At 49.0% G+C, this 14143-nt stretch overlaps 1 protein-coding gene across 6 annotated transcripts in view; it reads right to left on the minus strand.

Moving 5' to 3' along the window:
• SHROOM2 (shroom family member 2) overlaps positions 1 to 14143 on the minus strand; it is a 136475-nt gene that overhangs the window by 67464 nt on the left and 54868 nt on the right. For all 6 annotated transcript variants that reach the window (XM_033849633.2, XM_033849632.2, XM_033849634.2 and 3 more), the window contains exon 2: positions 7623 to 7774. In XM_033849633.2, the coding sequence (XP_033705524.1) occupies positions 7623 to 7774 (152 nt within the window). The remainder of the gene's footprint in view (positions 1 to 7622; positions 7775 to 14143) is intronic.

The following is a 14143-nucleotide window of genomic DNA, read 5'->3' on the forward strand; positions in this document are numbered from 1 at the left end:
ACAGTTAAGAGACGTGTTCCCTACGGTGTTTGAAATTCCATGTACGTTTTAGGAGCTGAACGTATGGTACCAACTTCCCTGTGAACGGAGGACAGTGGATGGTATCCCGGTGCTGTGCACACAGAGCTTTCAGTGAGCATTTTACGGCATCGGACGGCAACAGCCTTAACCCAGCACCGGGCGAGAAGCGTCCCCTACTTCAGCACGTCTCCCACAGCAAGGGGCTTACCGACGCCTGCGTTAATCAGGAAAAGGCCTCGAGTGACCCAGTTTCGGGTCTTAACCTTTTCCAAGCACATTTGCTTAAGCCAGTGGTATGAGCACTGCGGCCACCCAGCAAACTGGCCCGTGGCCCTCAGGGAAATACCAGCGCCGAGATCCATCCCACACCTGCCCATCAGGATCTCCAGGGAGGGGCCGACACGGGGGAAGAAAGTGCAGGCGACAAGTACACAGAGAAACAGACACAGAAGAAGAGGTTACCACATCCTCCCACACTTTCCTGCAAGCAGCACTTCCTTGGCCGAACAAAGGGGGAAGGACAGAGTGCCCGGGAGGCACGGCCAGGCTGCCCCTGCTGGTGCCCCGGTTCCACTGACTCCCGGGCAGACGCCAGGATACCACCTGGACATCTCAAAGGAGAACATGTGTGCACCCGGTGGGGCTTCCTGTTACCCTGCTTTGTTTCCAGCCGACACAGCTCTGGGAGGGAAGCGCTGGCTCTCAGCTGTCTGGGAAAGAAACGTGGATGGGGAGAGACAGTGATCTGGGTCCTTGTCTCCCAAGGCATCGCGCTCGGCCAGTCCTGGCTTCTAAACGATGACAAGATACGCGGTGCCCATGCCCCATGAAACCGGACGCCACCACCTCGTGAAGTCAGCCCGCCACCACCCTCGCCTGGCCGCCGGGTACCCTGCTCGCCGCACAGGCTGAAGCAAGACACGCACACCCAGCAGCTGTCACCAGCGGGAGGGCGTCAGGATGTGATCCACGATGCCCACTTTGTTCATAAAACCACGGGTATGTGTTTTACACCGAGGCGCGTACATGCCTCTTCCCAGAACCTCCGAGAAAAACCAAGCCTGCACTGGCCACTCTCACCCTCAGGACCCTAAGCTGTTTTCAATCTTCATCAGAAAAGCCACGCTTTCTTAAGGTGCCTGGGCTGGGCAGGTAGTTGAGGGTTCAGGCAGCTCATTTATCATTTGGTGATCCGCAGGTGGGGCAACATTTGATATTGATGTGCTGGTGGCTCAGTCTATGAATTAACTACAGAGTGCCTTCATACACTAAACACTTTTTTTTTTTTTTTTAAAGAGTACGTGATCTAGGGCTTCCCTGGTGGCGCAGTGGTTAAGAATCCGCCTGCCAATGCAGGGGACACGGTTTTGAGTCCTGGTCCGGGAAGACCCCACATGCCGTGGAGCAACTAAGCCCGTGCGCCACAGCTACTGAGCCTGCACTCTAGAGCCCACGAGCCACAACTACTGAGCCCACACGCCACAACTACTGAAGCCCACGCGCCTAGAGCCCGTGCTCCGCAACATGAGAAGCCACCACAATGAGAAGCCCGCGCACCGCAAGGAAGAGTAGCCCCAGCTCGCCGCAACTAGAGAAAACCCACGCGCAGCAACGAAGACCCAACGCAGCCAAAAGTAAATAAATTTATATATATATATATATATATATATATATATAAAAAGAGTACATGATCCATTTTGGAGCTCTACATATAACACTAGTTAGAAAATGCTAACTAATCTCTGAGATACAAGTCAGATTAGTGGTTGCCTAGGGATAACGAAACACGAGAATGGTGAGATTTAGATAGAGAAGAAAACGTCACCGATTTAAGAGAAATCATGTTAAAAGCACTCACTGGTGCCTTTGTAATAAGGTAAATGGTAAGTTAGTATGGAGTTTTTTTCTTTTTTTTTTTTTCTGCGGTACGCGGGCCTCTCACCGCTGTGGCCTCTCCCGTCATGGAGCACAGGCTCCGGACGCGCAGGCTCAGCGGCCATGGCTCAAGGGCCCAGCCGCTCCGCGGCATGTGGGATCTTCCCGGACCGGGGCACGAACCCGCATCCCCTGCATCGGCAGGCGGACTCTCAACCACTGCGCCACCAGGGAAGCCCCATATGGAGTTTTAAAACTCCTTATTATGTGCATCTTCAGTACTTACAACCGTAATTCACCATGTGCCAGATGACATTAACAGATCCTAGTATTAACTAATAAACCATTTTGTAGAATTTTATTCACATTTCTAGGCAAAACCACCGTTTCAGACTTTTCTAATAGGCAAAAGTAATACCCACACACAGTATTAAAATTTAATCCAAAATTACCTTTAAAAAATTTAAAAACACCTAAGTTTGTTTTTAAAAGTGTGTTTGAAAAGAAAAAAACATTTGGACAAACTGCTTGGTTTGGTTTTATATTGGGTTATATGTGTTAGTTAGACTATTAAGCTCTATCTAAACTAAATAGTCATCCTGCACACCCCTCACTTAAAGGGAAACCGGGTATGCGGATTACAAAGTGGGATTCTACACCAGGGCCCCCATCAACCCTTCACAGCCAAAGTTTGACCGGTCTCCCCACAAGTCTGTTGGATACGCAGTCAGCTCCACGGCCAGCGGGCCGGGCCCCCAGGCCTTCTCTCTCCTTCTACCCCCAGTTCTCATGGTGTGTACTCCGAACAGAATTCACATCATCCGGTTTTTAGATCCTTAACTATGTTCCTCGAATTCAAAAAAAAAAAAAAAAAAAAGCTTCTGAACACATGGAATGATGCCCAACCTCGGTCATAATGACAGACATGCCCATTTAAACGGTAAAAGCATCGGTCACCTATCACATCCACAAAGCCAACAAAAACAGACTTCACGATGCACGGTACTTTCTGCCTCCAAACCTCCCACGCTAGGAACGGATCAGGACGGCCTACACGCACATGTATGGGGTCTCGGGTACAAAAGCATCACACCGCAGCACTGTCTGCTGTACACCGGAAGCACCGTAAATGTCCGCACACAGAGGACCTGCTAGACACACAGCAGAGGATCCAGACCGTGGAGCCGCACGGGGTCAGGAGAAATCTCGACTCAGAGCACTCACCCTGGACCAACCCCCATTTTCACGTGTAACACATAAGGAGGTACCTGTGTCTAAAAGGAAACCTAAGAGATTAGTACTGACACGGCCACTCTCCGGAGCGGCAAAATGGGAAGATGAGAGGGCTTGGGAGAAAGGCTGATGTATCCCACCCAGTTCCCGTTCCAAAGTGACTGTTGTCCCACGCCCATGGGTTACTCTGAGTACTCATAAATGCGGAATAAAAAGTCACTCTTGGAGTAACTGTAGCCGGCATTCCAACACCCACCCCTTAGGGTGATCCTGCCTGTCTTGATCACAGAGCAATAAACAGAGCCTCCTGGGGGCACCGCCCAGAACAGAGCACAGCTGACCGCTTCCTGGGGACCAAACCTCCTGCGGAGTCCTGTGAACACATCACACGGAACCCCAAAGGCCTCTCCTCTTTAAAAGTGCAACGAGGGCTTCCCTGGTGGCGCAGTGGTCGGGAGTCCGCCTGCCGATGCAGGGGACACGGGTTCGTGCCCCGGTCCGGGAAGATCCCACATGCCGCGGAGCGGCTGGGCCCGTGAGCCATGGCCGCTGAGCCTGCGCGTCCGGAGCCTGTGCTCCGCAACGGGAGAGGCCACAACAGTGATAGGCCCGCGTACCACAAAAAAAAAAAAAAAAGTGCAACAAGCTCGCCATTTTTTTTTTCAAGCTCGCCATTTTTATCATCAGAGAAGTAATACACTTAGACTGTGCACTTAATGGATAAAATGGTAAGTTTTGTTATGTGTATTTTACCAAAATTAAAACTTTTTTTCATGGGGCCGATACAGTTCTATAACTGCTTGTATGTGTTCCACTCAACTGGACTTTGAGGGGCATCTTTCCATGTCACGAAATACTGACACCATTTTTTTCCATAAATTTATTTTATTTATTTATTTTTGGCTGTGTTGGGTCTTCGTCGCTGCACACGGGCTTTCTCAGTCCCCTCTGCGGTGTGCGGGCTTCTCATTGCAGTGGCCTCTCCCGTTGCAAAGCACGGGCTCTAGGCGTGCAGGCTTCAGTAATCGTGGCTTGCGGGCTCTAGCATGCAGGCTCAGTAGCTGTGGTGCATGGGCTGAGTTGCTCCGCGCGGCATGTGGGATTCTTCCCGGACCAGGGCTCGAACCCGTGTCCCTTGCATTGGCAGGCAGATTCTTAACCACTGTGCCACCAGGGAAGCCCACTGACACCATTTTTTAATTTTGTAGTAGCACTTGTATTCTTTTTAAAAACTTTTATTGACGTATAGATTTATAACGTGTTCATTTCTGCTGTACAGCAGAGACTCAGTTATACACACACATATATATTTTTTTCATATTCTATTCCATTACGGTCTGTCACAGGTTGCTGACTAGAGTTCCCTGTGCTCTACAGTAGGACCTTGTTGTTTACCCATTCTACATGTAATAGTTTGCATCTGCTAATCCCAACCTCCCAATGCATCCCTCCTCCGCCCCCCACCCGCCTTTGGCAACCCCCAGTCTGTGCTCTGTGTCTGGGAGTCTGTTTCTGTTTCGTAGATAAGTTCATCTGGCTCACACCATTTATAGTGGCAGCACTCTGCAGTACGGATGGTCCCTAATTCACTTCAGTCATTTCCTTTTGCTGAATATCTAGGATCCAAGAAATGAAATTCTGAGTCCAAAATAGGCCTTTTGACACATGTTGCCAAACCGCTTACCAGAAAGTCTCATCAGCATTACATCAAATAAGCACTTGTTTCCCCACATCTCAGCACCAACGGGCATTGCTATTCCATTAGATCTCGGCCAGCTGGAGAATCAAAACCTGGTTTGTAAGTAAACTTGTCGATCCCTAGTTAAACGTCTTTTTAAACACTTGTTTCCTATGTGCATTTCTCATATTAGAAACTGCCTATGAGTGTCTTTCATCCAGCTTCCTACTGGGGTGCAAATTCCCTTCTTTATAGCTGTTGTTACTAAACCAACTTTATTACACACCTGCTTTTTCTTTTTTTGGACCCTAGAATAAGATCTGACATAGACCAACATTTCATTTTTACCTTGTGAGATGCAACCGGTGAAAATATTCATGCATCCTGATTCCGTCCCCCAGGATGTGTCACTGGCTCGCTTTTATTCGCTGCTGTCTCCCCCGGGCTGGCCGATGTCACACTGACAGGTTTTACTGAATGAGCACCTCAGTGTCAGCATCCCCATGAGGCCCTCCAATGATGCCCGTCCCGGGGCAGTTCAAACCAATTCGATTCAGTAAGTCCAAGCCCTTCATTTGCCCTTGCGCGTCGGGCACTGCAATAAGGAGCCGCAAACTGGCGAGACGGTCTGCTCACCGCGTCAACGAAGCCAGTGTTTTCCCAGTGGGGGTAGATGGACAGTAAGCCAACGAGCCGTCTGTGTGTTCTGGGGGCTCGGGCAGCCCCGCAAAGGAGACACTTCAGGTGGTGGTTTATAACCGCTGTCTCCCCTCTGTGGGTCAAGTGTCCCTCACCATCACCAGCGCTCCACCAAGTCTGACGGAATCCTGTGAGAACGTCACACGTCCTGCCTTAGGAGGCTTAATAAGGTGACCTCAAAGAAATTACACACCATGATGGTACCCGTCCTGTCCCCTGCTCCCCCAGAAGTCTCCAAAATGGCCATTCTGAAACTTCAGTTTTCTGATTTACAAGGAGGACAGCCTATTCCACTGAGAAATGAGGCTGCTACATTAATGTGGCAAAGGATGAAATTTCTTCCTTCTTCGTTTCTGAACCTCCTCCTTGGATGCTATTTTGGTCCCCCCAAAATAAATACATAAAAAGTCCACAGGGATATGTCTTCAAGTCTGTACTAAAAACTGAAGGCCTTGAGTCAATTTACTTTTTAAAATATACAGCCAGGCTTCCCTGGTGGCGCAGTGGTTAAGAATCCGCCTGCCAATGCAGGGGACACGGGTTCGAGCCCTGGTCCGGGAAGATCCCACATGCCGCGGAGCAACTAAGCCTGTGCGCCACACCTACTGAGCCTGTGCTCTAGAGTCCGCGAGCCGCAACTGAAGCCTGTGTGCCACAACTACTGAAGCCCGCGCGCCTAGGGTCCGTGCTCTGCAGCAAGAGAAGCCACCACAGTGAGAAGCACATGCACTTCAACGAAGAGTAGCCCCTGCTCGCCGCAACTAGAGAAAGCCCGCACACAGCAACAAAGACCCAATGCAACCAAAAATAATAAATAAATAAATAAATAAATTTTTAAAAAGTAAAATAAAATTTACAGCCAACCTTGGAAAGACTGCACTAATTCTGCTAAAAGGGGCACGTCAACACTTTACTATGAATTAGCCAACTGTAGAACACAAGGTCGAGAATTATTTCTATCTGAAACCAGTCACCAGCATTCCCTGGCGGTCCAGGGGTTAAGACTCAGCACTTCCACTTCAGGGGGCACAGGTTCGATTCCTGGTCCCTGGTTGGGGAACTAAGATTCCCACAAGCTGTGCAGCGTGGCCAAAAAAAAAAAAAGTCCCAAAACACCTCCATGCTGCCCCGTAGTACCGTTCTAGTGCCCGTGTGTAGAAGCATCCCGTGCCCAACTTCACTTTCTGACCCCTTTGAATCATCCCAACTCCTATCCACAATCTCCTTTCTTGGAATATGCACTTGCTCCCCTCAGACCTCAGCACAGCACTGGAAACACCTGCCAGCTGACCTGTAAGTCTACATGCATCCCATTTTAGCATAAAACCCCGAAACCTGGTAGCCTGCCACCTTGTGTAAAACACAGGCAATGACATTTCATCATCTGGAGCATAAGCAGTTTCCTCACTGCCAGAAAACCACCGACATGTTGCCAAGAATAAGATTTAAGTATTCAAAATCACTTACATCGAAATTAACAGTCAACAGTAATAAAAGAAGAAATCTTTTAAGAACCTACTGTATAGCACAGGGAACTCTACTCGATACTTTGTAGGGACTTCCCTGGCGGTCCGGTGGGCAAGACTGCACGCTCCCAATGCAGGGGGCCTGTGTTCGATCTCTGGCTGGGGAACTAGATCCTGAATGCACGCCACAACTACAGGTCCACATGCCGCAACTAAAGAGGCCACGTGCTGCAATGAAGACCCTCAGTGCCACAACTAAGACCCAGCGCAGCCAAGATAAATAACTATTGGAAAAACAACAACAACAACTTTGTAATGACCTACATGGGAATAGAATCTAAAAAAGAGTGGACATCTGTATATGTATAGCTGATTCATTTTGCTGTATAGCAGAAACTAACACAACACTGTAAATCAACTATACTCCAATAAAAATTAATTTTAAAAAAAGAATGTTTAAAATTTTTGATGTTGGATTCATCCTTGGCCAAGAGATAGATTCCTAAGTGTACATGCATGTACACACACATGCGCACGCGACTTAAGTCCAAATCACGATTGCCACAGTGACACGGCGCAGCCAATAGACTCCAGGTTTCACGGTCCCGCTCATCTCTGTTTGTAAACAAGGCACGAGGCCCAGGTCTTACCTTTTCACCACCAGCTTCAGGGTCTTATGCGACCCCTTCACCAGGCAAATCGCTTCCTGTCTAAACCCCGACAGACTGATGTCGTTGATGCCAACGATCTCATCTCCGGCCAACAACTTGTCCTCTGCCGCCGCTTTGCTTCCTTCTTCGATCTGCAACACAGAAGTGTACGCTGTGAGCCTCTTGAACAAGCAAACAAGTCCCCAGGACTTGGCCAGGAAGACAACATGCCCGTGACACATGCCACCCACAGGTTTTCTCAGACTGGCTTCAGGACAACCCAGGGGTGAAGGGATCCACCTGGGCCCTGATTCCCAGCGGGAGACCAGGGACGCATCCCTCACCCGGTCTGCCTCCGCAAGGTGTACCATTCACGGAGGGGCGGGAAAGCGCACGAGCTCTCAGAAACACACCAGAAACAGCAGAGCCAGAAATACCGATTCACTTTCTGGATCTCCTTCCTCCAAAAAATCATGATAGATTTTTTTTAAATTATTATTTACTAGTTATTTCTCATAGATTAATCCCGCACCTAGTTATTTCCGTAACAGCTGTATTTAGATATAATTCAGACAGCACACAACTTACCCATATAAAGATAAATGAGTGGCTTCTTAGTATATTCACAGAGTTGTCCAGTCACCACCACCACCCATTTTAGAACGGTTTCCTAACCCCAGAAGAAACCTCGTCCATGCCTGTCAGCGTTCACTTCCCGATGCTTCCAGCCCCTGGCAACCATGCGTCTGCTCTCTGCGTCTAGGGTTTGCCTATCCTGGATATTTCATATAAACAAAATCCTACAATAGGCGGCCTTCTGTGTCTGGCTTCCTTCACTCAGGTTTTCAAGGTGCACCATGTCGTAGCCTGCGTCACAGCTTCACTCGTTCTTATGGCTGAAGGACGCTCCACTGTAGGGACCGACCACATCTTACTTATCTGTTCATCGGTGATGGGTATTGAAGCTGCTTTTCCTTTCTGGCTACTAACGCTGCCGTGAGCACTGGTGTACAAGTTCGTGCTTGCGCGTGCGTCTTCACTTCCCTTGGGTGTACGCCTAGGAGTGGAATGGCAGGGTCGCACGGTAGCTACGGCGAACCTTGTGAGGACCTGCCAGACTGCCTTCTGAAGCAGCTGCACCACTTTACGTTCTGCATCCGAGGGCCCCAGTTTCTCCACATCCTTGCTGACGCTTAGCATCTGATTCCTTTCATTACAGTCCTAGATGACTACACCACGCTGGGAACGTAAAATACTCCCTACTCAGTGTTAAACACGCGTGTATGAATGTGTGTTGACTGACTCCTTAAAAGCGTTTTATGATTTTTACCCTGAGGAATCTTCATCTTTAAATCCTCACCCTCGTCTTCCCTATACAGTAATAATCCAACTCAGCATCAAATAATCCGTCGATTAACCAACCTGCTTCTGTACTAGCGCTTGGCAAACCGTGGCCCATGCGTCAAATCCAGCCAGCTGCTTTTTTTTTTTTTGTAAATAAAATTTTACTGGAATACAACCAGAGCTGTTTGTTTATACACTTCTACAGGAGAGAACAGCAGAGTCTGACCCACAAAGCCAAAAATATTTACTACTTGGCTTGTTATTAAAAAAAAGTTGCCAACCCCCGTTTCACACCGAAAAGCCATTATTATTACGAACTGCTAGGAAAACTAGTGAAAGAGATGAATGCTTCTAGGCACAGAGGTGTACGGGTTAGGAAGTTCGCTGCTCTGTTTGCCAGGACTAACCTAAAAGTCCGTTCCGAACCTCACAAAGCAGTAAAGCCGTGAACGTTTCTCCTCCGGTAGTTACAGAGCTGGAAACGAGGCAACTTACAGGCTCCGCTCTGAAACCACGTGGTGCTTTCCTAAAGTCTCCGCCCGATCCCAAGGACAGCTGAACTTTTCCTAGGTTAATAAAGCAATTATTCATTGCAAGTCCATGACATAAACAAAATGAGCACTCCTAACTAAACTATGAAGCGAACCATTCGGTTAACAACCGGTTTCAAAGTCTAGACAACTTTTATCCCGACATGATAACAGATCGTAAATGAGTTTCCACCCCACCAAGATTACACACTCAGCCACACGTGGCCAAGGTGAAGGTTACGTGGTGGGGAGTTTCTGTTTTGGCACGCCCTGGGTGGGAGGCCAAAGGGCCGTCCAGGCGGAGGGTCGGTGGGCGGCTGCCTGAGGGGAGGGGAGGGTACCCGGGGAGAGGTGACCTGCTCACGGGGTGACCAGCAGCGGAAGGAATTTAAAAACTGGAGGGACGGGGACGGAGGCCTCCTACACAGAAAACAGACCCACCAAGAGCTGAGGACAGAACCCTGGGGCCCCAACACGGAGAAACCTGGAAGAAGATGGGTGGGTGAAGGTGCAGGAAGTGAACAAAGAGGGGGTGAGAGTCACAAAAGCCCAAAGAAGCAAACACGCGCAGAGCTGGCGAGAAGCGAGGGTAGCGCGTGTACGTGCGTCCCTCTCCTTGCGATGATGCCTCTCTGAATTTCAGCTTCACAAGAAAACTCTTCAGGCAAGACAACTATGACCAAGGAGCTTGCAAGGGCCTTAGGGCAGCTTTCCAAGGCACGACGTCCTGGAGGCAACCCGTGTGACTCACCCATGACCCGGTGGGTTTTTCAGTCTCGTTCCCACAAACCCCTGGATGCACAAGTTCTGCGAGACTGTCTCCAAGCGCTGGCATCGAAGTCTGATGACATCGTGTTGCTTCCCCTCATCCGCAAAGACTTCCCAAGCTCCTCCTGCACCAGTGAAGACCGCACTCCGAAGTGTCCACCTGCGCCGTCCCGACCACACTCTACCTACATTCCCAGCAAAGACGGCGCTGGGCTTGGGCGACACAGAAGCTGGGGAATTCTCCCCGCCTGGCTTCCTCGCCAAGACAAACTGTCTGTTTGACGTTTATTGTGCTCATGGAGAAAACAGTTGTAAAAGAAGACGTTTTGAAAACCTCCAGTCTGTACTCTTGACCCCATCAAACTTCTCCCATTAGGAAGAATTAAATAGGCTTGAACTTGGTGGAGAGCAAACCTGAAGTTGGCTCTAGTCTCACAGGATACTTACTGACTCTGCCTGCCAGCACTGTACAGTGTATCACACATTACAGACACTCAGGATCGTTCTGTCACCGTCCCCTGCCTTATAGTCACGAGAGCGCTTGGCATTGCCACTAGCAGAGGGAACTGCCTGACATCTACAGCACTCGGGAGCCACAAACAGGGCAGTCCTGTCCCAGAGCCACCAGGCGAAGTTCTCAGTGCCGCTCGCTGTAGCTCAGAAGAAAAGTCCCTTTACAAAAAGACAGGCACGCGAGAACAAATGACTCCACGCCCACGATGCCTGTCCGTGTGCCACGGGCAGAATCAACGTCCCACGTTCACGTGCCAGGTCCAATATTCTGGTCTGAGTGTTCACTGGCATTGGAAAACTCCAGTGTAGGGCCTCAATTAAGACTCAAGTGTCCCCAAATGTGCAGATTTCCTTGCTGTTCTTACGGAAACACTTTTTCTGGAAACAGCAGCGGGGGAAAAAACAGTCAATGGAAGTCTCGTTGGAACAAAGTTTTTGTATTTCATCCAACGGATGTTAGTTACAGCTGATCAAGGATGACATCCACGGAGGCCGGAGAACCTTGATTCTCCTGGGAGCCAGGACTCCCGTGGGAAGGAACCACATCAGGGCAGCAGGGGCGCGAGGGGCCGGGCTCGCTTGGCCTCGGGGCTGGAGATGAAAGACTTCACGAAGAGAGAGGCCCACGAAGGGCAACTTGAAAGGGGTGGCATGGATGGGGGCGGACATTCCACAGGGGGGTCTGCATGTGAAGATGGGGCAGAGGCAGGAAGCCGGGCCGGTCTGAGGAATGTCAGCCTGGCCCAGCGCAGAGCTCTGGCTGGGGAGCGTTTGAAGATAAGGGCAGAAAGAGGAAGATGAGGAACTTGACCTTGGGTCGGAATCTGGCATGATATCCTGGAGGCAGTGGGGGCCCCCGAAGGCCAGCACGGAAGCAGGGGAGCGACCTTCTTATTCCAGCAAATGCGTCTGGTAGCTTCATCCTGGAGGCTGACGCGAAAAGAATTTCTTCTGCCCGAGAACAGAAGGCGGCGGGTTCTGTCTTTGTACTGGACAGAAACAAGGGCTCAAACCAACACAGGGCAGAGAACACTAATGTAAGCAAGTGCTCCAGACACTGGGAAGGAAGGTCTAAGGACAGAAGCGATGCTGGACGTCAAGGGCCACAGGAAAGGGGTCGGCCGGGGGGAGCTCAGACGTTGAGCGGGACTGATGTGGAAAATCGCGACACCCAGAGATCAAAACCAAAGGAGGAAGAATGTGTTAAGTCCAGTATCATATTTCAAAGGCCATGAATCACACCCGTGATTAATCAGTTATGACTATCTCAAAGAAAGCTTTGCTGTCTGGAGAACAAGCCATGAGAAAGCACTGCCTTTTGTGAGCCAGGACAATCACTGACGTCACCTCCTTGGTCTGCTTCATTTAACTATTTTAACTCGTTCTCCTTGAGCTCCCTTGTTTCAGAAAAGAGAGCTGACTCATCCAGGAAAAGCATCAAATTGTGAACTAATCGGAGAGTGCATCTCTGGTAACCGAGAAGCCCATCGAAAACCAAAAACCTCTCAAGTGTTAAGACGTGAACATACCATCAGTCACTGGTCCCTGTCTCCCTTCTTGTACATCCCGAGGAGTGTTTTTATCGACTATTTGGGGAATTTAAGCTTCGCCGTAGCTCTGGAAACATGCTTAAGAAGGAAATCCCACCTCACCCCATTTCTGGAGTAGAAACGCTTTCTGAAGAGGTGACATTGTTCGTTGGTTATTTTTTGGTCCAACCAGGGAAGGGTGGGATAATGAATTCAGCTTAACATTCCATGGGGGGTAGTTTTTCTTAACCTGGCAACACAAAACATACTCAATGGCAATTTGGAGACGCAGTCACGCACGTAATAGGTCTTGAACAGGATACCCGGAGAAAAACATGGTCCAAAAGGATATGTGCACTGCAGTGTTCACTGCAGCACTGTTTACAATAGCCAAGACACGGAAGCAACCTAAACGTCCATCAACAGAGGAAAGGATAAAGAAGATGTGGTGTGTGTGTGTGTACACACACACACACACACACACACACACAATGGAATATTACTCAGCCATTAAAAAGAATGAAATAATGCCATTTGCAGCAACACGGATGGACCTACAGATTGTCATACTGAGTGACACAAGTCAGACAGACAAAGAGAAATATCGTATGATATCGCTTATATGTGGAAAATTTAAAAAATGCTACAAAAGGCAGAAACAGACTCATAGACTTAGAGAACGAACTTATGGTTACCAAGGGGGGTGGGGGGAGAGATAGTTAGGGAGTTTGGGACTGACAGATACACGCTGCTATATTTAAAATGGATAACCGACAAGGACCTACTGTGTAGCACAGGGAACTCAGCTCAATATCTTGTAACAACCTAACTGAGAAAAGAATTTAGAAAAGAATAGATACATGTATACCGTATAACTGAATCATTCCGTTGTACATCTGAAACGAATGCAACATTGTTAATCAACTATACTCCGATATAAAATAAGAAGTTAGGGCTTCCCTGGTGGCGCAGTGGTTGAGAGTCCGCCTGCCGATGCAGGGGACACGGGTTCGTGCCCCGGTCCGGGAAGATCCCACGTGCCGCGGAGCGGCTGGGCCCGTGAGCCATGGCCACCGAGCCTGCGCGTCCGGAGCCTGTGCTCCGCGATGGGAGAGGCCACAGCGGTGAGAGGCCCGCGTACCGCAAAAACAAACAAACAAAACAAAACAAAAAAATAAGTTAAAAAGATAAAAATAAAATTACCTGTACTCCTATGTTTTTTTAGTATAATTACTTCCTAAAGAAAACCACTTCTTGATCTTGGCCCTTCCTGTCCCCGGTCACGACACTCCAGTTTCCCTAATAACGCGCCATGAATGTGCCAAGAAAACATGGAAACTTGAGCACGTGGTGCTTATGACATGAAACGGTGACATGGGACCTGTGATGTCACAGCCTATCCACATCTGAAGGGATTCATACTTGATATCCTCTTAAGGAAAAGTTGTTTCCACATTTTAAGCCAGAAAGTCAGTGGAACACCTGTTTAGAAAAGAATCAGAACTACGTGGTCTCTTAGTTCCTCAGTTCCTACATACATTAGGAAGGATGTACAAATTGAACCGTGTGTGTACCAATCCTCAAAACAACCAATAAAATATCAATTAGGGAAGAAAACTGCTTTCCTCATGGTTGACAAAAAAACGTACCAAAAAACAAGAAAAATGATAACTACCCCCACATGCAAAAAATCCTAAGAAACCGACACCCACCTCATACATTCGGATTCAGGTGAGCACGTCAGTATTCAGTCCCACACGCAAGAACACGAGGGTCTGCTCTGAAGATTCTAACACACGCCTGCCACTCATGGCTAAAGCGAACGCTGGATCACATG

Source organism: Tursiops truncatus, chromosome X, assembly GCF_011762595.2.
Source record: "Tursiops truncatus isolate mTurTru1 chromosome X, mTurTru1.mat.Y, whole genome shotgun sequence".
Classification (NCBI taxonomy): Eukaryota; Metazoa; Chordata; class Mammalia; order Artiodactyla; family Delphinidae; genus Tursiops; species Tursiops truncatus.